The sequence below is a fragment of the Eulemur rufifrons genome, chromosome 20 (genome assembly GCF_041146395.1).
Source record: "Eulemur rufifrons isolate Redbay chromosome 20, OSU_ERuf_1, whole genome shotgun sequence".
In the NCBI taxonomy this organism is placed as follows: domain Eukaryota; kingdom Metazoa; phylum Chordata; class Mammalia; order Primates; family Lemuridae; genus Eulemur; species Eulemur rufifrons.
In genome coordinates, this window is record NC_091002.1 from 25,126,178 (window position 1) to 25,152,335 (window position 26,158).

Sequence of the window (26,158 nt, forward strand, 5' to 3'; positions counted from 1 at the left end):
GAAAAGTACTTATTTGTCATTCTTTCTTCATTTTATGTCCCTTTTCCTTGTTGCTATATTTTTTATAATGCCAACATTCCCATTCAATCTTCATTGTCTGCTCCCATCCAATTAAAATGTTTAATGAAAATGGCAGTGTGTCAGCCACGGACATGTCATTTTCAAAGTCATTTATGAGGACACCTTTTTGTAGGTACAATAAATCTGATTGATTTTTATTACACATCTTAGTTTAGAATCACTTTTACATTCCTAAACAAAGAGATGATACAAATAAATATCAATTGTAAAACTTAGAGCCCCAAGTATTGGCATATTCTTTGTCTAAAGGTAGCCAAAGAGAAGGTCAAGATCAATCACAACTCCAAGGAGCCATAAAGCCCACCACCTCTTGCCTGCCCCAGGATCACTCCTTTCATAAATAACCTCAAAAGCATTTCATTCAAGAAACGAGGGCAGACAGAAAGGTGACAGATTTCTGAACAATACGAGACAAAGCCTTGCACGATAGACAACAGCCAGGCCCACAATTCTTATCCGGTTCCCTCTGAGCAATTTTAGTATGGCTTTTAGAGTATATTAATAGCCCCATTTTCATCCACTGATGGGGTTCAGATGGTCCAAGGTGGTGTTAGCAGTATGCCTTGACCTCAAGTGGGAAATGCTGAGGCAGAACTGACATCCTGTGTTAACAGGGAATCGACACTTCTCAGACACTTGGCAACGGTTCTACATTCAGTGAGGAAGGACTTAACAAGAGTCAGACAGGAAAAGCAGAGAGCGGCCCGTGCCTGAGCTGCAGCTCTCCGGCTCCCTTGGTCATGGAGGTGTGGGTGGAGCAATTCAAGCAGCATGCAGGCTTAGGCGGGGAACGATCCAACTTTAGGTCAGAGTCTTAAGAAAGTGCTTCATGCCTATGATTTTGTGGCCTTGGTTTCTGACTCCAGGGGTCTGAGAGACATGTGACTTTAACATATGAAGCCAGATACATTCTACTGATCAGAGCACACAGGGGTCTCACGAGGGTGGCACACACAGTCTCAAACTCCTTCTCCCAATGGTCACCTTAGATCCTGTTGGACTTGCTTTCACTAGCTGCAGGTGGCATGGCGGCCCTCAGATGGCTGGAACATTCTAGCATGACTGCAGAGATTAAAACCCAGTCCCTCGGTGGGCTTGGTAGGTCCTCTACATATTTGGCTCAATTCAGAACCCAAAGCAGCAGCTTTCTGGTGGCAGCAAGACATCCTGCCATCTGTTCTCTTCAAATATTTATCGGATCCATTTTGAGAGAAGAAAAGCACCAGAGACTGCTTGGAAAGTGACAGCTTCAACTCCAAGTGGGTGTTCTTTTACTCTGCTTCCAGAGACCACCACACGAACACAGCTAGTACCAGGCGCGTGTTTTAATAATCATGCCTGTCAACTTGGCTTTCTTCTTTTGCTTTTGTAGAACAGTTCAACGTGCCACTTAACCACTTTTGGTCAGAAGAGCCACCTCGAGACATTAGTATTAAGGTGTGGTGTTATTTGTCGTTTTCAATTCTCAGATATGCTACACGAATATTTTCAGCCTACAGAATTCAGACTAGCTTTGAGGAAATACGGTGTGAGAGACACATGTAACCAGCAGATAACCATCTTGGGCTACCCACCTCATTGCTTGGTTCCTATTCAAACGGGCAAATTCTTAGTCGATAAGAAAGAAGCAGGGTTTGATTCCGAGAAAAGATGAGGGAAGGCTCCACTGTGCTCTGGGAACCGCTGAAAAGGGCCCCGGGTTTGAAAAGAATGGTTACTAAACAGGAGATAAGCTGCCGGCCAACAGACCTCCATCTTGCAGAACGCTGAGACATTGCACTTGGTACCTCCTCTTTCCCACAGGCTCTGATCCAGAATTGGGCCCTGGGAACCGAGCAGCTGAGTTAAATTAGAACTCAAGGCCCACCTGAGTCGCCACCTTCCTGAGGCACCGTGCCAGCAAGGTGCGCCAGTGTGGCAGACCTGGGGACTCCTATCGTCCCCTCAGGCTTGGCTCATGGACTCAGACACCCACGTGGGAGCACTTCCAGCCTGGATTAGTCATTCAATGGGCCTTTAATACAGACAAAAGGCAATAACTGCACATTAGTATATTTCTAAAATTGGGCAAGTTCTTGGTCTCTCTCTCTCTTACAGACACACATGGACACACTCACAGAAAACAAGCATCATTGTGCTCACACACCCAAACACACTTAAGAGCTGCTCTTGCGGGGAATATGAGTAACAGTCACCTAATGACCAACATAAAACGAACCTTCGAATCTCAATAATACAAGCAACTAAAACTTACAAACCAAACTAGTATATGTAAACGGGAATGCGGAACTCTCCTCCGAGCCTCCTATTCGATCACACAGCCACTCCTCACCAGCATCTCAGGCTCCGCATGGACGGAGCCACAGTTCTAGAATTCGGTGAGTTGTCGCCACAGGCAGACAGGATTCCTTTGCTTCCACCTGTACGTCTTCCCTTCCCACTGCACCGAGTCTCGCATCTGCCTCGTTACTCTTCTGCTCTTTATGCCAATATGGAACAAAATGGGCAATTCAAAAGTGCCACTATATGTCTCCTTCCCTCAATTCCAGTCCCATCAGAGGAGGCAGAGCCAGCCTCCTTTCTCCCACAACGCAGGCCCACTGCAGAGCACGCTCTGGAGGCAGAGGATGGACCTATGCAAGGACGCTCAGAGTATGCATGCATGGGAAAAGATGGTGACAAATGAAGAGTAAAGTGACATGGTGTGTTGTATGGACATGGCACCAGCTTATAGACTTAGGCCTTTGACAGGATGGTCACGGTTTTGAGGTTTTAAAGAAGCTGTTTCCTAAATGCTCCAAGGAGGCAAAGGGAATGTTATTTCTATTGCTTCCAACATTGAATCCCTCAGGAGCAGAGACTGGAAGAGATTTCCTCATTGAGCAGATCCCAAAGGCAGATCCACTTCTCACAGAGGTGCATGGAAGCAAGGTCACTATGGCGCCCACCTAGAGCCTGGGTCCGGATGACATTTCTCATTTCTCCCTACAAGCACAGGAACCTATTCAAGTTTTAGGGCTTTCACTTTCCAACCTCACTCTCATCTTATCTTGAGGTTCCAAAGATGTGGTCCCACCAAGGTGACTCCTGATTCTGCCCTGTTGTTCAACAAGAAGGGAGCCCACCATGAAGAACAGGCTAGAAAAGGAGACGGGAAGGAGGAGAGGGCAGGGAAACAGGGAGGAGAAGAGGGAAAGGGAGAAGGGAAGCAAGGTCACTGGTCATTCTCTTGCTTTCCACTTGGACTATCGCACTTTACCTTACCCATGCATTTCTGAGATGCTAATTAAAAGACGTTTCCCAGAGGGGCTCAATGCCAGATTAGGACCAGCACATTCGATCAGATTAAGTTGGTTAATCTGCAAAGAGGCCATTGCTTCTCCTCAGGGGAACGGTTCTGAGTTTGGCCTCAGGTCCTCTCTGCAGCTTTTTGCTTGTCTCTTCTCTCAGAAGGCAAATGCTGTTCACGCCCTGGGAGAGGAGAAGCTGGCTTTACTTTGGAACCAGCCCCCGAGACTGTGGATAAAGCTGAGATGCAGGGGTTCCTGAGGAAGAAGAGGAGGATCCCGACTTCCTTCCACTTTTAGGCCTGCAAAAGTCAAACACATGTTTACATTGCAATTCCCCATCTTTGTCCCTGATACATCAAGTACAATTAACATTCCAAGGTGGCCTTTCTTCAATGGACTGAAAACCAGGATACTTTCAACTGTAAAACCACTAGGCAGGTACAGCCTGACCGTCTGTGCATGGCTAACACAGCCTCCCGACAGAGGGGTGAAATCTGAGGGAAGGGACTCTATTGCCCAGCAATTGCTCTTCCATTAAAATCAAAGCTTGGTTGTCTTCTCCAAATCGATATAACAGTATTAAGTTTACAGGTAGAATTCTTCCATTTTTGGCTTTCCACTTAGTTGTTTTCCTAAAACTTCTAATCTAGAATTTAATAAGACAGAATTTCTACTTTTGCACCAAATGGAAGAGGTAAACTTAGCATGGAGGCCTAGGGCCTGGGTTGTGGATTTCTACATCTATATACTGACGTTTAAACTCTAGCTCTGCCACTTACTTGCTGGGTTTCCTTGGACCTGGCTATTTTCTCAAATCCTCTAAATCTCAGTTTTCTCATCTATAAAATGGGACTACTAATAATATCTACTTTATAAGTTTGTTTGTAGGAAATCATTAAGAGAATTGTACAGTCTCACCTGACACCTGGTGGGAACTGGAGAACTGACCCCAATTCCACCAGAATACATGCTCCTTACAGGTCTGGGTGCATTAAGTATACCTGGCATAGTGCCTCAACCATAAATATTTTTGGAATAAATAAGTAAACATAGGAGTAATATGGCAACATTTTCTAGCACATTCTGCAAAGTGTTCCATGATAAACAAGCACTCTTGTCACCCTTTACTTTGGTTTGAACTTGTTCAAACATGTTCTGGTCAAACACAGGTCAGCAAAGCCGCTCACCTGGACTTGGATTTCTTATTTGCAGTGCTTTCAAAGGATGACGCATCCACCTGAATCTCATCTTCATCCTGCAGAGCTGCATCCAATGCAGCCTGGACTTTGGGGGCGATGGCTGGGCCCTCGTAGTCTCTGGTGGTCCGGCTGGGCATGTCCAGCTCTAACAGCACAATGTTTTCTGCCTGCAGAAGCACAGCCATCACCAGCTAGGTTGGCCTCCATTCAGACACAGAGAGTACAAGCAGTCTAGGCCCCCTCCAAGAACAGAACTATTTAGGGCCTACCAAGAAAGAACCTGCCTAGAAGAAGTGATGTGGTTTTATAATTTTTTTCCTGGTGGGATTACAGGTGATTATTTCCTTCCCTATGCTTTCCTATATTTTCCTTTTTTTTTTTTCTTTTAAATAATGAACATGTCTTATACTCTAAGGGAAATAATCCAGGAAAAATTATTAATTAAGCAAAACCCATTTATTGCAGACTGTTTGAAAATACAAAAAGGTATAAAGAAGAAAATAGTCATTACCTATAAAGTCACCACCTAGCACTGATGAACTCTGCAGGCGTAGAAGGGAGAAGGCAGTATGATGTTGTATGTGGAGGGTCTGCACAGTGCATGTGCTTGTATGTGCATTTTAAAAACCAGATTGGGCCCCACCTCATAACTGGCCTTGTGGACTGATCCATTCCTTCATTTGATATCCCGTGGTGAGCCTTTCCTAACTCCTGAGACAAGTATACAGAGGGAAGAGCACCCACGAATTTACACAGGCCATCTTCTCCTCTGACTCCTCTCAGTCAGTGGAGTTCCAGCCCCAGGGCTCCAGAGGTGGGGCAGGTGGAGCCACTGCAGGGAGAAGGTGAAGAGAGAGACTGGCTCCATTTATCAGTTTTAGATATTGAGATAGTGCCCAGAATTTCTCTGCAAGAAACAGGTCCATTGCTAAAGACATTTGAGAGTCACTGCTTTAAATTCTACTTTTGCATCAGGTTAGTCCCCTAAAAACCTACCTATTTAATTTGGGGGCTTTAAAATCACATTTTTGGCTTACCACATGAAATAACTGGCAAGTTATGCACCATTGGCAACTACTAGAAAAATGCTTCTGAGGATTCTGTCTGACGCACCACTCATCTTCCACCATATAAAACTTCACCTAATCCTTTTGGCTTTTGCTTTCTTTAATTTAAATAATGCAATGCCAAGAAGAATAGCACCTGAGGAACAAACTAATCCTAATCTCCTGTTTGGCTCCGGTTGCCAAGGGAGACTCAAACACATTTTTAAAAATTTTAAGTGAAAATTTTCCATTATAAAAATAATACAGCTTCCCTGTTTATAGTTATAAAATGCAGATAAGCAAAAAGAAAAGAATTTAAACTGAGTGTACGTCCACCAACCAGTTCACATTTTGATATATTTTGTACCAGATTTTTTTATTCATATCCACACTTCCGGTACAAATTTTTTTATAACTATACATTGTGTCTCCCAGTTCACCTACTTGCCAGCTACCTGATTCATTGCATCAAGTAGATGGGAGAGTTCAATTACAGAAAGCAGTCAACTGTAAGTACAGTGTCCAGCATACAGCAAGTATTTATAAATAGAAGCTCTCATGGCATTTTTATTGTAAAATATTTTGGGGTCATTAAGTAGTCCTCAATTACATCACTTTAAATGACTACACGACTGACACGCATTATGTGAGATGGACGCACTGGAAATTCTTTAGCACAAGTTCATCTCCTGTCACTAGGCATCTGCATTCTTTCCTGTCTTCCCACAGAGCACTGTGAAGTTCATTGTTAACGCTTACTGGCCACTACAGACAGGATGTTTTGCACTCTCTTCTTTCCCTAGTCCTGACTTTCTAAACCTTATTCTATTTTACTTTTTTATTTATTATTATTAATTATTTTTATTTGTTATTATATTTATTTATTATTTGTTGTAATTGTTGTTATTACTATAAATATCTTCAAGTAGCTCTGGAAATCATCAGGGCACAAACTCCGGGCAGAACAGTGCTCAAGGGCTTACATAGATCTAAAGTCCTCCAAAAACGAGAAGAGTTAAAAACCCAAGAACAATCTTCTCACCCTGTATCGGGCCTCTGGACGCATCATCATGGACATTCTTGCATGTTGGCTCAATGGTCTCTTATATCCTACGGCTGAGACTGGCCGCTTCATCATCTGCTGATTCCTGGAAAGGGACTGCAGTGTTAAAGGCTTGGCTGGAGCGTGTTCCACAGCCCCAGCCCCAGGATTGGTCCTGTGGAACAAGCACTCAGAAAACTCTGAGCCAGACAGAGCTTGACACAAGTAACTTCCTGGACCGAAGCCTGACATAAGTGGGGCAGGAGCTGCTTATATTTTCTGTTTGAGTGGCTTTCTGATTCAGATGTGAATGTCATTCATCTTTTAAGCCAGAAGGGATCTTAGTCATCATCCAGTTTTTAGACGGCAGACACAAAGCATAGCTGCCAATATTCCCCACTCCTGCATCCTTAGCGGACGTCTCCCACCTTCCCAGCAGGACCCAGACTCAGACTGAGAATCCTCAACACTGTGGTCAGACTGACACAGTGCCGCCCCTCTTTTGGCCTAGCACACTTCACTTCACAGCTGGGGAAATGGAAATGCAGGAGCTTGGGAAAGGTTAGTTCACTGGTGACAAAGTCTTCTAATTCCTAACACCACACTCATCAACAAACTTTTACCTGGTGGACCTACAACAGCCACAAAGTCAGAAATACAATTGATTCTTGGTTTAAATGAATCAAACTGTGTTCTTACCATGGCCAAGTCCAGCTTATCAACATTCTTGCCCTTCTCCCCACGTGAAAGTCTACCTAAAGTCAATAGTGACTTACTCCAGTCTGGTTATAGGATGTAATTTCCAATGATCTTCCTCTTCATCAAAGAAGGATCTATTCATAATTTTACTTTTTTCTTCCAGAGGGATGAAGTTTTCTATAATAAGATGCCTGTAAGAGCACATATAACATGGGTGAATACAGATGAAGACACACACTAGTGTTGGCTATCTGGTCTCATGTATAGTGAGTAATAAGGTAAAAGTCAAAGGCACTCAGCAAACATTTACTGAGCAGGTACTATGGACCTAACATCATACGAACAGCTGGGGTACAGACGTGAATGACACCTGATCCCTGCTTGAGACAAAGAGGTAAGGTGTAGCACTCTTATGTTTGACAGGTGCTGACAGTGGTCTGTTTTAGAAATATGGAGAACTCACTTCTGCCTGGGCAGGAGCAGCTTGAGGATATGAATGGGCTGAAGAGGGAAGCAATGGCTGGGCTACACTGGTGTGAACATTTGCTACTCTGAGGTATCTTTTAGAAAGCCACTGACTGGTGCTGCTAACCCAGGTCATTAACTTCTAAAATGCTGAAAGCAGGCTGGGTGTAGTGGCTCATGCCTACAATCCTAGCACTTTGGGAGGCTGAGATGGGAAGGATGGCTTGCGCCCAGGAGTTCAAGACCAGCCTGAGCAACATAGACTCTGTCTCTACAAAAAATAGAAAAATTAGCCAAGGGTGATGGTGGGCACCTGTTGTCTCAGCTACTTAGGAGGCTAAGGCAGGAAGATTGCTTGAGCCCAAGAGTTTGAGGTTGTAGAGAGCTATGATTGTGCCACTGCACTCTATAGCCTGGGCAACAGAATGAGACCCTGTCTCAAAACAAACAAAATGCTGAAAACAGATTAGAAATTAAACTGCCTTCCTCTAGTCCCAAGGCTTATTGTTCAAGTTGGAAAACTTCCCATTCTAATCAATCAGGACAAAGAGCAGAACCAAATGATTTCAGTCCCTTAGAGCACTGAGAATGAAGACCAGTCCTGAGAGAGTCTCTGCCTGACAAGTGCCCGGGAAACATGTCAAACAAGGAAACTGGAACCCACTGGGCTGCGTCTCTCCATGGTGATGACTGTCTCCTACAACAGCTCTGCCTTACTCTTCCAAAACCTTAGGACAGAACAATGCCAAAGGGCTGCTAATGTGGGAGGGATGCAGAACAAACACCACAGAGGTGTAGGGTACTGTGAGAAACAGGCTGACTCATTGTTTATTCAAAAGATATTAAAAAGAACTATAACAATCAAAATGGCTTCCTTAGGAAAAATCTTTTGGGGAGATGAAATTTTCTCTTGATTTTTGTTTGCCATCTCAGAAATTATTTTTCATAACATATATTTGGTTTTTTTCTGATTACAAATGTCCTATTTTTTACATTAGAAAATATAAAAAACATAATTACCCACAATTTCACTACCTAGAGATAACTATTATTAATATTTTGGTATATTTTGTTCTGATCTTTCTTCTAGATGTACATACCTACAAGGAGTTATGACATACACATTTAATTTTAAGAGTTCCTTTCCAAATTTAAAATTTGGTTATTAAAAGAATCCTTTTGAAAAGTTTTTATTTTTATTTTTTTTTGAGACAGCATCTCACTCTGTTGCCCAGGCTAGAGTGCCGTGGCATCTGCCTAGCTCACAGTAACCTCAGACTCCTGGGGCTTAAGCAATTCTTCTGCCTCAGCCTCCCGAGTCGCTGGGACTACAGGCATGTGCCACCATGCCTGGCTAATTTTTTCTATATATTTTTAGTTGTCCAGCTAATTTCTATTTTTAGCAGAGACGGGGGTCTCACTCTTACTCAGGCTGGTCTTGAACTCCTGACCTCAAGCGATCCTCCTGCCTCAGCCTCCCAGAGTGCTAGGATTACAGGCGTGAGCCACCGTGCCTGGCCTAAAAGTTTTTCTTTAAAGAAAAATTCCAGCTCATGATGTGGAAGGACTGATGCAGAATAGAAAAACACCATTTTGTAACCCCTAATGAAATAATGGATTCAGACAAAGATCATTGTTGGCTGAAACCATTAGCTCAGTGGTTCTCAAGCCAGACTGCACATTAATATCACCTACAGAGTTTTGAAAAATATATTACTTGGATCTCATGGAGACCAATAGTTCTCAAAGTGTGTTCACCAAACCAGTAGGAGGAATACCTGGAACCTGTTGGAAATAAAAATTCTCAGGCCCTGCCCCAGACTTACTCAATCAGACTCTGGGTGTGAAGCCCAGCGATCTGTTTAATAAGCCCTTCGGGTGATTCTGATGTCTGCTAAAGTTTAAGGACCACTGCCTTAGATCAATTAAATCAGAACCTCTGGGGTGAGGCCCAGGCATCACAAAACTCCTCGGTGTGTAGCCAAGGTTGAGAACCAGTGATTCAGATCTAGCTTTCTATTAAAGGGAAATAAATGGGATAGAGACATAGTTAATGGAAGAAAGCGACTACCAAATCCAGAATGTGGCCTATTTCTACAGGCTATCTCTGATCCAAGTATTAACCAGGCCTGACCCTAATTAGCTTCTGAGGTCAGACGAGATTGGGCGCATTCAGGGTGGTATGGCCGTAGCAGACTCTACAGGCTATCTGACCTAGACTTTTCAATGAGTCAACTATGAAAAAAATTTTTTTAAAAGAAAAAGGCCTGGCGCGGTGGCTCACGCCTATAATCCTATCACTTTGGAAGGCCGAGGCGGGAGGATCGCTCGAGGTCAGGAGTTTGAGACCTGCCTAAGCAAAAGCGAGACCCCATCTCTACTAAAAAAATAGAAAGAAATGATCTGGACAGCTAAAAATATATATAGAAAAAAATTAGCCAGGCATGGTGGTGCATGCCTGTAGTCTCAGCTACCTGGGAGGCTGAGGTAGAAGGATCGCTTGAGCCCAGGAGTTTGAGGCTGCTGTGAGCTAGGCTGACGCCATGGCACTCTAGCCAGGGCAAAAGAACGAGACTCTGTCTAAAAAAAAAAAAAAATTATTGCTAAAAAATGCTTACACAGAGACACAAAGTGAACATATGCTATTGGAAAAATGGCACCAACAGACTTACTTGACACAGGGTTGAAGATCAATAAAGCAAAGTGTAATAAAATGAGGTATGCCTGTATATGGAGATGCAAGCAACCCTGATAGCCAAAAAAATCTTGAAAAAGAATAAGGTTGGAGGACTCACGTCTCTTGATTTCAAAACTTACTGCAAAGCTACAGTAATCAAAACAGTATGGTATTAGCATAATGAAAGACATATAGACCAATGGAACAGTACTGAAAGTCCAGAAATAAACCCTTACATCTATGGTCAATTGACTTTCAATAAGGGTGCCAAGATAATGAAGTGGAGAGAGCAGAGTTTTTTCAATAAAAGGTGCTGGGACAACTAGATATCTGCATGAAAGAGAATGCATTTGGAACTCTACCTCACACTATACACAAAAATTAACTCAAAATGGATTTTAGACCTAAATGTAAGACCTAAAATTGCTAAGACTCTTAGAAGACCTGAGAGAATTGAAACACATGTCCACAAAAAACTTGTACATGAATGTTCATAGCAGCATTATTCATAACACCCAAAAAGTAGGATCAATCCAAATGTCCATCAAATGATGAATGGATAAAATGTGGTATATTCATACAATGGAATATTATTTGGCCAGAAAAAAAGAATGGAGTATCGGTACATGCTACAACATGGATGAACCTTGAAAACATTATATCAAGTGAAACAAGCCAGTTTCACAAAAGGCCACATTATTCCATTTATAAATTTATATTGCATAAAATGTTCAGAGTAGGCAAATTTAGATACAATACCAAAAGTATAAGAAAGAAAAGAAAATATAGATAAATTGGGCTACATCAAAATTGAAATCTTTTGAGCTACAAGCAATACCATCAAGAAGACAGACATACCACAGAATAGGAGAAAGTTATCTGCAAATCGTGGATCTGATATGGGACTAATACCCAGAACACATAAAGAAACATATAAAGGACTCTTAACACTCAATAACAAAAAGACACCCCAATTTAAAAATGGGCAAAGGATTTGAACAGACATTGCTCCAAAGAAGATATACAAATGGCCAATAAGCACATGAAAAGATGCTCAACATCGTCAGTCATTAGGGAAATGCAAATTAAAACCTTAATGAAGTACTACATCACAGCCATTCAGGATGGCTACAAGACAGACAGACAATAACAAGTATGTCAACTTGGATGTGGAGAAATTGGTGGTGAAAATGTAAAATGGTGCAGCCACTGTGGAAAAGTTTGGTAGTTCCTCAGTTAAACACTGAGTGACCATATGACCCAGCAATCCCACTCCTACATATATATCACAGAGAAATGAAAACATATATCCATATAAAAACTTATACATGAATGCTTATAGCAGTTTTATACATATAGCCAAAGACTGGAAAAAACCCAAATGTCCATCAGCTGATAAATAAATAAATCAAATGTGGCATATCCATACAATGCAATATTATTCAGCCACAAAAAAGAATGAATGATGCCGAGACAACTACATATCTACCGATCCATAAATTCCTTCAAATCATCATGCAAAAGAAGCCAGTCACAAAAGACCACATTTTATGAGTCCATTTATATGAAATGTCCAGAACAGGCAAATCCACAGAAATAGAAAGATTAGAGGTTACTTTGGGTTGGGGAGGGGGTAATGAGGAATAACTGCTAATTGGTACAGGGTTTCTTTTGTGGGGGGGGATAAAAATGTTCTAAAATTAGATTATAATGATGATTTCACAACCCTGTGAATGTATTAAAAAAACACTGATTCGTACACTTTAAATAGGTGAACTATATAGTATGTAAATGATGTCTCAAAAAAGCTTTTTTAAAAATAGCATTGTGGTCGTGTATGTATGTATGTATGTAGGAGTGAGATAACATGAGATAAGATTTGCTTTAAAATATTTTTATGAAAGATGACAAAAACTTGTTAATCATTGAATCTGGGTGATGGGTACTTGGGTGTTCATTATACCATTCAGAAAATTTTTTCATAATAAGAAGTCAAGTCAGCAAAAGATTCCCTCTTATCAATAGATAGATAGGAGGCCAGAACCTTTAAAACAAAAGGTAGGATGGAAGGGAATTTGGAGATCATCTGATGAAGCCATTCAGTTACCAGATGGGACCCAGAGACGGAAAGTAACTTTCTCAGGAAGAAACAGAAGACGAACAGGGTGGTAAGGGATGAGATGGAGAGAAGTGGGCAGGGGCCCTGTCATCAGGAGTGTGTTTAACTTAACAAACAAGACCAATGTCCCAGCAAGTGGCTGGAGGGAGCCAAGGAAGGCCCAGCACTTACTTGAGTTTCAGCTCCCTGGTGAGCTCGTTCTGAGTCTGCTCCAGCTCTTGGCGCTCCTTGATGTGCTCTTCTTGGAGGTCGTGGATCTCAGCCTTCACTGCCTGAAGCTTGGAGAAGAGCTAGAACCGAGGGGAGAGGTAGGTGAGGACAGTGTCCATCCAGAGAATAGAGTTCTCCTTTTCCCCCAAGTCTCCAGGCACGTCTGATTGGCCTTGTTCATTTATACCTTTTTGAGTTTTTTGGTCTTGATGTCCACTTCTTGCTGCAATGAACTGTATGTCTCTTTAAGCTCCAAAGTCTCCTCATCCCGACTTTCCATCTGTTGCTGGATTTCTCTTTCTCGACGTTTCTGAGCAACATAACAAAATTCATTAGCTTGCCCTAGAGACTGTCTATACAAGAATACAGGTCAGAGTCTCCAGCTAGGATAAGATTGACACAACTTGTAACATTTCCCTTAATGAGAATCTAACATAAGAGATATTTACTCTGTGGCATAAACACACCTTGCCCCACTCCATTCACCCCCAAAAAGAATGAAAACTTACCTGCTCTGCAATTTCCTGCCGTTTCTGCTCCAGAATTTTCTGCTGTTCATTTGTATGATCTACTATATTTTTTCCTCCAACAAGCAGCTTACTCTCCATGGCCTGAGTGAGAAGCAGAGCAGAATCCATCTCATGAACGGTCTCCCTCAAAACCCAGGTCCTCATAGAGGGGCCCATGAAAGACAAAGAGCTCAGGACTGAGCCAAAGGGACAAACTCTGGGAAAAATATGTTGTGCTCAGCTGTACTGTCCCTTCACTGGCACGGGGCTGGGCAGCTTCACTATGGTCTCTACCTTGGTAACCTCAAGATACAGCTTAGCCAGACATTCACGTATTTCACCTTTCTTTAACAAAATATGTTTTTATTTGTTGGTATAAAGTATGAACCCCGCTTAGAACATACTAAGCAACCCCTACATGTTAGGTACTGGGTAGGCCACTGTGAGTGTGAATCGCAAAGCTCTGTCCCCACAAAGGGACAGAGACGAGCGGGCTTTAGTCCTATGGCGCCAGGCGCCAGCAGCAGGAAAGCACAGAGTCGTCAGTGGGAGAGGTGCTCTGGGGATGGAGTCAGGGAAAGCTTCCTGTCTGAGGGCCATCTGCCCAGAGCGCTGAAGTAAGAAATGGGAACTACTTAAGACAAAAAAGGGTTTTTCTGAGAGGGCAGGGTAAGCAGTGATGGCACACGAAGTTGGCCTAAAGCCCTGTGAAGGACACCAAACTTGACTCTGAGGACCTCGGGGAACCACTGGCATGTGCTTTGAGCATGAGGGTCTACAATCAGATTTGTGTTTTAGAAACATTACTCCCCTGAAAGGGGAAGAATGACTGGAAAAGGGCTGGCAGGATGGTGGGAGACCAGACAGGAGGCTGCTGCCAGGGGCTAGGCCTGGGCTAGGCCTCCTCCCCAGTGGGAGAGGGCAAAGTCTGGGTCTAAGAGACCCTGATGAGGCAGGATCCAGAGGCCTTGGGGCTGAATGGGCTCTGAAGAGAGAGGGAGGGGCAGCCAGCAAGGATGACTCCCAGGGGTCTGGCTTCACGGATAACGAAGCAGGAGCAGGCTCTGGGGGGCTGTGAGCATCTCGGTGGAGATGTCCAGTAGGCAGAAGCTACCGGGCCTGCATGGCAGGAGACAGCTCTGGACTAGATACACAGATTAGGAGCCTTCAGCATTTACACGGGGGCTGAAGCCATGGGACTGATTTACACCCCAAACTCCACAACCTTGCCTTTAAGGAACTTATAAACATTCACTGCAACCCTGCTGCCATCTTTCAGCAAGTCCTTTGAGCCTGGTTCCTCTTCTGTCAAATGAAGGTGCTGGACTAGATTACTAAGCCCCGACACACATACCTTCCAGCTCTAACATTCTTTTGTTCTATAATTTTACAGCATCCAGGGATTGAGACAGACAGAAGTAATGTCATTCTCCACAGACAAAATGTCTAGGAGATGCGGTGACCTTGAGGTAATGCAGAATCTTGCCATACTCGGCCTCTGAGAGTTTAACCTCCTCTGAGAGGTTATTTAGAGAATTTGGGTGCTCCTGGCCTTGATTAACAGGTGTGATCCCAAAAACAGTGGGCAATTCAAAGGTGGGCACACCCAGTCATACATTGAGTGCAACAGTGTGGAGAGATGAAGTGCATCCGACACGATGGCATCTCACAGTAAGCCCCTCCCTAGGACAAAATTACTGCCTGATTGTGTATAGTATATGACTCCATTTTCGCAACAGGTCTTACAAGGCCTGGAAGCAACTTTCAAGGTTTTACGACCCCTGCCTCTGAAGTCAAATAGCACCCAGCTCTGTGAAAGGGCTACTGTGAAGCCACAGATAAACAGCACAGCTTCATATAGTGGGGCACGCAGAGGCAAGAAAGAGAGAACTTGTCAATTTTTAATTCATAAACATGGATACCTTTTAGGGTAGAAATCACAGTTTGCATAAATTCAATAAGATAGAACCGGACACTTCCAGGGAATTCTGGCCTGTGGCTAGCCAGTGGCCATCCACACACCTTCAAGGCCACCTTTGCACCCTTCTCTGCCAGTAAAGCCCAGTGGCAGCCCAGAGTCCAGGCACCTGAGGGAATAGTACACTGCCAGAAAGAAGACTCAAAACAATGGGAGCCTCCACACTCTGGAATACTACTCAGCCACTGGTGGAAAATGAGTATGTAAGGAAATATATTGGCACACAGGGGTTAGAGGTTGGGGTAGAGGCCTGACTATAAGGGAGCAGCACGAGGATATTCTGGGGGTGATAGAACTGTTTTGTATCTTGTATAATCAAGGTACTGAATATTAAAACCACACTGAGATACCATGCCATACACAAATGTTAGTCTGATAATCACAAGTGTTTGTAAGGATGAGGGGCATCCAGAACTTATACCCTGCTGGTAAACACTTCAATCTACACAGCTACTTTATTTTTATTTATGTATTTTTATTTTTTTTAATTTTTTGAGACAGGGTCTCACTGTTGCCCGGGCTAGAGTGCAGTGGCACCACCATAGTTCAATGCAACCTCAAACTCCTGGGTTCAAGTGATCCTCCTGCCTCAGGCTCCCGAGTAACTGGAACTACAAGCATGTGCCACCACACCTGGCTAATTTTTCTATTTTTTGTAGAAGTGGGGTCTTGCTATGTTGCTCAGGCTGGTCTTGAACTCCTGACCTCAAGTGATCCTCCCACCTTGGCCTCCCAAAATGCTAGGATTATAAGCATGAGCCATCATGCCCGGCCAGTTTAGAAAACAACTTGTCCTTGTCTAGTGAAGTTGAAGCTACACATACCCTAGGACCTAATGGTGCCAGACAAGAAACTCTGGCATGTTCATGTTCTCCTGGAGCCAAGTACAATAACGTTCACAGCAGAAAGTGGAAACAACCCATACCATCAGGAGAAAGGAATACCACAGAATACTCGGAACAGCAGTAACGAACAGCTACAGGCATCAGTGTGGATCTCAAGAACACAATCCATAATAATGTTGGCCAGATAAAAGCAAACTACAGCAGTGGGATTCCATTTATACAAAAGTAAAAAATTATGTGAAACTAAACTATGTTTTATTTAGAGATATATACATATATGGCAAAACTATAAAGAAAAGCAGGGAAACAGTAAACAGCAAATTCAGCAAGATGGTTATGTCTGGAGGAGGGGAACACAAGCAGCTTCTAAAGATATGAGAGCTGTTCTAGTTCTCACATTGGGTGGAAAGCACATGGGTGTCAGTTTTACTGCTGTTCTTTACACCTTGCACATACGTAATAATTATCCTTATTATGAATTCTATTTTTTATTTTTTTAAATTTGAAAAACCATTTCAAGTCAATTCGACAAAGGTATACTGAGCAGTGGATATCATGGAGCTAGTGGGGAATGCAAAACCAAGAGACACATCATCCCTTGTATCATTTCTTTTTGATAAAAGAAAAAGCACTGATCGGGCAAGGGCGTAAGGAAGGGTATGGTACCTTGATCTTGGCACCCAGCATCTCGGCAGCATCCTTCTCCCGCCTCAAGTCCTCCATCTTTTTCTCCTTTTCCTTCAGCAGCCTCATCTTCTCCTCTGCAACCAAACTATGGTCCTCTACAATGGCCCTCTTCTCAATCTCCAGTTTTTCTTGCTGTTCCCGCCAGTAATCATCCTTATCATCCCCTTCCTCCTCACCCTCTTCTCCCTCCTCCTCCTCCTCTTCCCCACCCCCACCACTGCCACCACCTTCCCTCCGCTTCTCTCGTCTCTTCCTTCTGCCAATGGATCGTTTTTCCAGCTGGGCCTTGAGCCGAGCAATCTCTTCCTGGAATTCTCGAAGGAGGGCATCCTTAGGGTCTTCATTGACCCTTGGTTTGTTCTTAATGTTTTTGGCACGGTTGGCATATCGCAGAGTGGTCAGAGTCTCTTCTACATTGTAGGAGGCAGGCCCCACATTGGCCACCATCACAGTCTTAGCATTGCCACCGAGGGAATCTTGGAGGAGCCTGGTAAGCTTTGAGTCCCGATATGGAATGTGAGTGCTTTTGCCATCCACCAGGGCAGAGATGACATTACCCAAGGCCGAAAGGGAGAGGTTGATCTTGGTAGCTTCCTTTAATCTTTCCCCTTGTGCACCAGTCTTGGCTTGCCGTTCACTGCCCGCAAGATCTACAAGGTTCAATTTCCCTACACGGATATGGTTTTCACCATCGAGGCCCACCTCACTGCACTCGATAGTAATAACAAAAATTGCATGAGAACGTGAGCTGTGCTCATTCATGTTGGTAGCACCGACAGAACGGTTCTGGTTCCCCACATTCATCACGTGCTCTATCTCCTTCACACTCTTGGTGACAAAGGAAGACAGGTCTTTCACATACACTCCAGTGTCAGGCCTCTCTTTGAGCTCAAGCCTTTTTGTCTGATCCTTTGAGAGCAGATCTCGGATCTCCTCCTGGTAGATCTCTAAGTAGGAAGCCCTGACCAAGTACTGTTGATTCTGGGATCGAGAGATGTGGGTGAAGATGTGGTCAAATGAGTTAGGAATGACCCCTCTTTTTTCAGGGTCACCACGGACTCCTTCCATCGTGTAGGTCTTCCCAGTCCCGGTTTGTCCATAGGCGAAAATGGTCCCATTGAAACCTTGCAGGACGGAGTCCACGAGTGGTCGGAACGTCTCATCATAGAGTTCGAACTGCTTGGCATTCCAGTCATAGACTGCATCAAAGGTGAAGGTCTTGGGCATTTCATGGGCTGTTCCTTTGGGGTTCTTCACAGACACCTGTCCCAGCTTCACATCCACATCCACCACCTTGTCGTATGAAGCAGCCTTTTCCTTGCCATTCATGGGCCGACAGCGAACCACCACCCTGACTGACTCTGAGCTTTTCAGCTTTGACATGATGAAGTCTGACGGGGTCAGTCTTAAGGGCTATGAATCCAAATGTCTCAGGATGCTAAGGGCCTAGAAAAAAAGCAAAAGTAAATAAGTACAGTACAGTTGTCACTGGGGGCTGCCTGATAGCAGCTGACACACCCAAGTCATCTCATCTTGCTAACCTTTCGACAGCCATATTTAATAACTATACCACACTGGGTATTTCCTCACAGGATCTTCAGCTTCATTGGTAAAAAAAAAAACCCCAAAAAACAAAAAAAAACTCCAGTCCACCAATATTGTTAACTACCCTGTTGTCCCCTCAATCAATACTTGATCTCATACTACCAAACTGAGGCAGCTGGAAATCTTTTAAAAGCCTGGGTGATCTTATATACTGTTAAACTACCACAGCCTCTAGGTAGAGCAATTTGGAACTATCTATCAAAATTTAAAATGCACATACCTTTTGACCTAGCAATTGTATTTCTAAGAATTTATCCTACAGATACATGTCTCATACAAAGACATATATACATGGATATTTATTGTGGTAGCTATAGACTATGGACAACCCCAATTCCCATCAAGAGGAGACTGATTAAATTATATATATTTCATCTATATGCAGTGGAATCCTATGTAGTTATTAAAAAGAATGTGGTAATCTAAATGTAATCCTATACCAAGATACATTAAGTGAAAAAAGCAGGTGACGAACAGTACGTGTAGCACAGTTTACACAGTGTGTAAAATGCGGGCTATAACACCAAGAGTGAACTTTAAGGTAATTTTTGGATGTTGGGCGATAATGATGTGTCAATGTAGGTTTGTCACTTGTAACAACTGTACCACTGTGGTGGGAGATGTTGATAATGGGGGAGGCTGTGCATGTGTGGAGGTGTATATGGGAAATCTCTGTACTTTCTGCTTAATTTTGCTGTGAACCTAAAACTGCTCTATAGTCTATTAAAAAAACAAGCACATTTAGGAGTGACATTAATCAGGTGTCAGGCAGATGTTGGGGGTGGGAGGGGATGGGTGTATACATACATAATGAGTGCAATGCGCACTGTCTGGGGGATGGACACGCAGCTCTGATTGGGGGCAATATATGTAACCCAAACTTTTATACCCCCATAATATGCTGAAATTAAAAAAAAAACAAGTAAATACATACAAAAAGGGGGGGTTGTATACATGTTGTATGCTTGCTGTGCACATAATATTATTAGAAGTAAACAGGTAAAAGTGGTAGCAGTGGCAGCCTCAGCAGGGGAACTAAGAGCCTAGGGGACTCGGATGTCTAGAGAGAAAAACATTTTTCACCGTGTACTCATTTGTACTGTTTGAATGTCCTCGCTTGTGCTGACAACACTTTTCAGTTCTAAAATCATCAACAAAAATCAGCTTCTGCAAAATGTATTCAAATAAATAAGGATGTGGTATAATGCAGTACATAGAAAGTACTAATTGAATCAATAAACTTAACAGAGAGAACGTGAATGCAAATAAGAGGTGTTAACATTTTTAAAGTAAGAACAAAAAAAAGAGAACTTCACTAGGTGCCAGAGAACAGAAGAAAGGATTCAATGGGTCCTTTGGGAAGGGGTAGGGAGTGAGCAGGTGGGAGTAAAGAGGTACATATGAGGACCTCAAACTCCTGAAAATCTCAGCATGGGGATTTTTAAAAATAGGTAATTCACATGGTTCTTGATCAAATAGCCCTATGGTCTCTCTTCTTGACCCGTTCTCCAGCCACCCTGTTTCCCTGCCCACAAACAAGCATTATTAGATTTATTTTCTTTTTTTGAGACAGAGTCTTGCTCTGTCGCCTGGGCTGGAGTACAGTTGGCATCATCATAGCTCACTGCAACCTCAAACTCCTGGGCTCAAATAGTCCTCCTGCCTCAGCCTTCCGAGTAGCTGGGACTACAGGCGTGCCACCCCACCTGAGTAATGTTTTTTCTATTTTTTCTAGAGATGGGGTTTCTCTCTTGCTCAAGGTGGTCTCAAACTCAAACAATACTCCCGCCTCGGCCTCCCAGAGTGGTGGGATTACAGGCATGAGCCATCTCGCCCAGCATAAATATGTTTGGTGTTTTTTTTTTTTTTTTTTTTTTGAGACAGAGTCTCACTCTTTTGCCCAGGCTAGAGTGAGTGCCGTGGCATCAGCCTAGCTCACAGCAACCTCAAACTCCTGGGCTCAAGCGATCCTTCTGCCTCAGCCTCCCGAGTAGCTGGGACTACAGGCACGCGCCACCATGCCCGGCTAATTTTTCTATATATATATTTTACCTGTCCATATAATTTCTTTCTATTTTTAGTAGAGACAGGGTCTCGCTCTTGCTCAGGCTGGTCTCGAACTCCTGAGCTCAAACGATCCGCCCGCCTCGGCCTCCCAGAGTGCTAGGATTATAGGCGTGAGCCACCGTGCCCAGCCACAAATATGTTTTAGGCCGGGCGCGGTGGCTCACGCCTGTAATCCTAGCACTCTGGGAGGCCGAGGCGGGTGGATCGCTCAAGGTCAGGAGTTCGAGACCAGCCTGAGCAAGAGTGAGACCCCGTCTCTACTAAAAATAGAAAGAAATTATATGGACAACTAAAATATATATACAAAAAATTAGCCGGGCATGGTGGCGCATGCCTGTAGTCCTAGCTACTCGGGAGGCTGAGGCAGTAGGATCACTTAAGTCTAGGAGTTTGAGGTTGCTGTGAGCTAGACTGATGCCACGGCACTCACTCTAGCCCGGGCAACAAAGCGAGACTCTGTCTCAAAAAAAAACAAATATGTTTTAATAATACTTAGCCCCCTCCTTTTTATACAAGCATATTATACACAATAATACACAGTGTCCTGTATTTGGCCTTTTCTTACTAAACAATCTATCTTAGGGTTTGTTCCCTCAGTAAACACAGAGCTGCCTGATTCTTTACAGCAGGAACAAAATATTCTACTGTATGGATGTACCATAATTGATGCACTTCAGCTGTTTTTGATATTTTGCTGCAAAAAGCCAAGGCCATACAATTATTTCATGTGCAGGAAAGTATGTCTGTAAGGATAAATTCCTAGAAGTAGAATTGCTGAATCAAAGGATATATGAATTTTTAATTTTAAAAGATATTTAGAACAGTGACAACAGTATTCTTTTTAGTCCTGAGAATGACCCATTCCCTACCAACCAAAGGGTGGGAGAGTGCGAAGCAGTGAGGAACCACTTTCGGCATATGTGCTGCAGGTTAATACCCAGTCAATACGTTCCCCATTGATCTATCATAGATTGCCCTGCTGCTCAGCACATGGAAACACAAAAAGTAACTTTTCATACTTCTTCTAGTTGTTACATGTAATATTGTTGCCTAGAATGAAGGACTAGAAGACCTCTTACCCTCTCTGAACTTATTTTCTGTAAAATCTGTAAAAATAGGGTAATTCTCCCTCCTTATGTTGATTGTGAGACTAAGAGGTGCTTACAAAGATGGAAATACTTTGTAAACTAATATAAAGCTGGATTAAAATTAATAATATAGATTCATCCAAAACCCTTGTCAAGGGACCATTCCAGACATTACAGGTGAGCCCTAATTTTATGCATTAAACGTCACTAAAATAAGATTTCTATTGTTCAATTTGAAGCCATCATTTTTTTTAAAAAAAATCAGATTAATTTGGGATCTAAATACCTAGTTGATGTTCAGTAAGACCTAAAGAGCAAGCCACGTAAAGAATGTTATGCAAAAGGTAGCCCTTCCGTTCATTCTTCATCTTCTAGATGCTATTATAATTTTGCAGACGGGCAGAAAGAAACATGTTAGAATGGCCAGTTTACAGTGTCTCCTTTTCATTTCAAGGGGAATGGCCCCTCAGCTACAGCCTGTCTCTCCCTCCATTTCAAGAGGCCTGCCAAGGCTGATCTGGGTGCAAAGTGAAAATCCCAGCGCCCTGAGCCAGCTCTGTGGATGCTCTGCTGCAGTGCAGGAGACAGCCAGACAAGATCCTAGACTTGGAAGACTAAGAGAAATGTAAGGGTAGGGCGGGGCAGGGAGACAGGTTAGGGGAGAGTACTGATTCTTCTGCATTACCTACTCCTGAGAGCAGAGCTATCCAACTTTCACTTCTCAAAACGTTGTGGTCTCAAACCTATTTCACAAAAAAAAGCAGCAGCAGCAGCAGCAAGCTGACCCGAAGGTTCAGCTTTCTAATAGCTCTGTATATTTTTTGAGCTCTCCAATATGATAAAAACAAAGGAACGATAATGACCTACATGAATCTTAAAAATCTCTAAAAAGAAAGGAATTCCCAAAGCATGAGGGCCCTTAATTAAATCTCCTCAACTCTGAACACAGGACACCATTTCTTTTCTGAACACATCCAGCTAGACTGAACTAGTCAAGTATTATTGACATATATGTTATTTCAGGAAAAGGACTAATTTAATCTCCTGCCACTGAGACTTAAAATCTTATTCTCCTCAAAGGAAAGAGTTTTCTTGGAAGGATGCCCTGATAATCTTTATTACCTTCCTTATTCTTCTTCTAGTGGGTCTAATTACAGAGTGATAAATCTTTAAAGGAATTCACAGTGTTGCCAGGAAAGAAGAAACCACAGGTCAGCAGCTCATCACCTTCATCCTGAATACCTTTTCTACTCGGACGTGTCATTCAGTGTTAGCACCTACTGTTTGGCTATTACACATGAAAAACTGAGGTTTCCCCCAACCTCATTTCTTTTGTCCGCTAAGGAAATCAGCTGCACATTTCTCATGGCAGCCACACTCTTCCAGATCATTCTCCAGCTCTTTCATGTTTGGATGCATGTGTCCTTACCCTGCTAGTTGTCATGGACTCTCACCTTAGAGGCTAGAACTAGGTATGGATTGGATCCTCAGTAACTATTGGCTTCCTCTAGAGATTCTAAGACAGGTCACAGCTGGTCGCATTCTACCTGAAACATTTTATTTGGCCCATCCAGTATTTAAAATAACAACAACAACCCCTCAGCAATTCCACTTCTATATATATATGTGTGTCCTGGTGAAAACCTTTGCACAAGGAAACATGGACAAGGATGTTCCCTGTAGCATTGCTGTAAATAGTAGAAAAACTAAAAACAACCTAAACATCCATTTACAAGGGAATTGAAAAATAAAATATGGTATAATCATATACCAGACAATATATACCATTCAGTAGTTATAAGAAATAAATGAGAGCAAGGGTCAGCAAACTACGGCCCAGGATCCAAATCTGGCCCACAGCCTGGTTTTGTAAATAAAGCTTTATGGGAACAGTTATACCCCTTTGTTTATGTATTATCTATTGCTGCATTAACTGTAGAGTTGAGTAGTTGCAACAGAGAAAATATGGCCAACAAAACCTAAAAAAGGCCAGTGCAGTGGCTCACGCCAATAATCCTAGCATTTTGGGAGGCCAAGATAAGAGGATCACTTGAACCCAGGAGTTCAAGACCAGCCCAAGCACCAGGGACCCTGTCTCTACAAAAAATATTTTTAAAAAGATTAGCCAGGCATGGTGGTGCATGCCTGTAGTCTCAACCACGTGGGAGGCTGAGGTGGGAGGATCGCCTGAGCCCAGGAGTTTGAGGTTGCAGTTAGCTATAATCATGCCACTGCATGCTAGCCTGGGCCACGGAGCAAGACCCTGTCTCAAAACAAACACCTAAAATATCCTGGCCTTTTATAGAAAAAGTCTGCCAACTCCTGAATTAGAGTTACATATATTAACATGGATAAATATCTACAGGTTGAGTGAAAAACCAAGCTGCAGAGTGATAATTATGATTAGAAACTTACAAAACAATATGGTGCTCATATGTATGTCTAAGTATAAAAAAATAAGAAAGAAGGATATACAACAATTTACCATAGTGGCTGCCAAACTGGGTAGTAGAAAGTGTGGAAAATGGGACTAGTGATGGGAAGGATATTTCAACGTTATCTGTAATTTTTTTTTCTTTCTTTTTTTTTTTTTTTTGAGACAGAGTCTTACTCTGTCACCTTGGCTAGAGTGCAGTGGTATCATCATAGCTCACCGCAACCTCAAACTCCTGGGCTCAAGAGATCCTCCTGCCTCAGCCTCCTGGGTAGCTGAGACTACAGGTACACACCACCATATCCAGCTAATCTGTAATATTTTAATATTTCTCTTAAAAAACAAAAATGGGGGAAAAGGGTCTGAAGCACATAGGAGAAAATGTTAACAACTGTGGATTCTGGCTATTTCCTATATTATCCTCTGAATTTTTTTTTAATTTAAAAAAACAGCAACAACTAATTTCACACTTAAAAAATATTTTTTTTCCTGCTTTTCTGGAAGAATGGGAATGTCTGACAGCCCTTGATCTGAGCCCCAAGTGGTAGCAATGGGGGCTTAGCCCTTCTACTGGGCCTGGGTTCTCCAATCCTCCCCAACTCCACTCCCTCCTGTCTCACACCCAGCATGCTTTGCTCATTTATATTTCCTGCCTGGCTCCTGTAGGCATCTCTTGTTTAGGACCAAATTCATGTATACATGATCTGATTAAGAGAGGCCTGTCATTCTAGTCCATCTTTTTAAATGACATTTACCAAGGCTCTGTAATGACATGGAAAATGCTTATCATAAATGAAAAAGCAATTCGCAAAATTGAATGATTGCATACAATCACAAATATATAAAGACACATCAAAACATCAAAAGTGGTCCACTTTGGGTATAGGTGATTTCCCCCGCTCTTTCAACATTTCTGTATTTTCCAAATTCTCTTTACTGAGCATGTGGTATCTCCAAATGGGAAAAAATAAAGGTCTGGAAATTCCCCAGGAATAACCCTGTGAGGAGAAGTGATCTGCGGGCACACAGCTTGCATACTAATGCATCTCTAATCAATGCATTCCAAAGCAATGTCCCCTAAGATCACACCAGGCAACCACCTGCCAACTGCCTGGCCCAGAGTTCAAGGACTCAGCATCTGAAACGCAGCCTGAACCATAGATCACATGAGCCATCGGAGAAGCACTGCAACACTTGAGCAAGAAGACAAAAGCGACTCCCTATTAACCAGCCTAAACTAATTCCCTGCCCAGGAGTCTCTCAGGGGAAGCAGCTGTTTTTACTCTGTATCCAACCTCATCACCATCAACACTACTCTCTTTCACGATTGTGTCTAATTGTTTTTGAAGTACCAGGTCTCCTTGTTTGCAATCTCTGAACCACACCAAGAGAGCCAGTCCAATTCTGGGTCTTGGGTTCCTATAAAGGCCAGTTATCATAATGGGAGTTATACACTTTTCAAAACAAGATTATCCATCTGCAGTTGAAAAATAACACCACTGCCCTGCAGAACTTTCAAAAGGACATGTTTGTGTTGAGGGAATATTTCTACATTTACTTATATGTGCATAAAATATATTTGCAGGGGTATGCAAGAGCCAAATAACAACAACGATTGCCAGATAGCAACACTGGCTTTCCCTAAAAGAGCTGGGTGGATAAGGGCCAAGAGTAGGAGGGAGACTTTTCATTGCATGCCCTTTTATATCTCTTGAGTTTTGAACCATGTGAATATATTACCTAGTCAAAAAAATAAGGGGGAAAAAAAGAGGTGGAAAAGTTTTGTGAAATTAAGTAAACCAATATCCAAGCATTAAAAGTCACTTTTCCCATTTCATCTACTCACTTTTGCTCTCCACTATAAAGTAATAAAACCATTTTAATTGATGAATGAGATCTAGGAGTAAAACTACTTATCCCAAATTTATGATGAAGCTTCATAAAAGAGCTTATATGAGGTCCACTGAAAGGGAATTTTTAACTTTCTAATAATAGAGCAAGTCATGTAGCCTCGGCTCTCAAAGACATTAAGAGCAAAGATGTCAAAATAATAAGACTAACAAGATATATTCTGTTGTTAAAGGGACTATTTATAAACATAAGGTCATCTTTTCTGT

General features: G+C 42.7%; 1 protein-coding gene across 1 annotated transcript in view; it reads right to left on the minus strand.

Annotated features, from left to right (window-relative positions):
• Positions 1 to 307: 307 nt before the first annotated feature.
• KIF3B (kinesin family member 3B) overlaps positions 308 to 26,158 on the minus strand; it is a 42,628-nt gene continuing 16,777 nt past the window's right edge. Inside the window, exons 2-9 of the mRNA XM_069495719.1 lie at positions 16,827 to 18,293; positions 13,338 to 13,439; positions 13,016 to 13,138; positions 12,790 to 12,908; positions 7,435 to 7,548; positions 6,659 to 6,764; positions 4,559 to 4,737; positions 308 to 3,670 (exon numbers count right to left, since the gene is read on the minus strand). Coding sequence (XP_069351820.1) covers positions 3,574 to 3,670; positions 4,559 to 4,737; positions 6,659 to 6,764; positions 7,435 to 7,548; positions 12,790 to 12,908; positions 13,016 to 13,138; positions 13,338 to 13,439; positions 16,827 to 18,230 — 2,244 coding nt within the window. The 5' untranslated portion in view covers positions 18,231 to 18,293 and the 3' untranslated portion in view covers positions 308 to 3,573. The remainder of the gene's footprint in view (positions 3,671 to 4,558; positions 4,738 to 6,658; positions 6,765 to 7,434; positions 7,549 to 12,789; positions 12,909 to 13,015; positions 13,139 to 13,337; positions 13,440 to 16,826; positions 18,294 to 26,158) is intronic.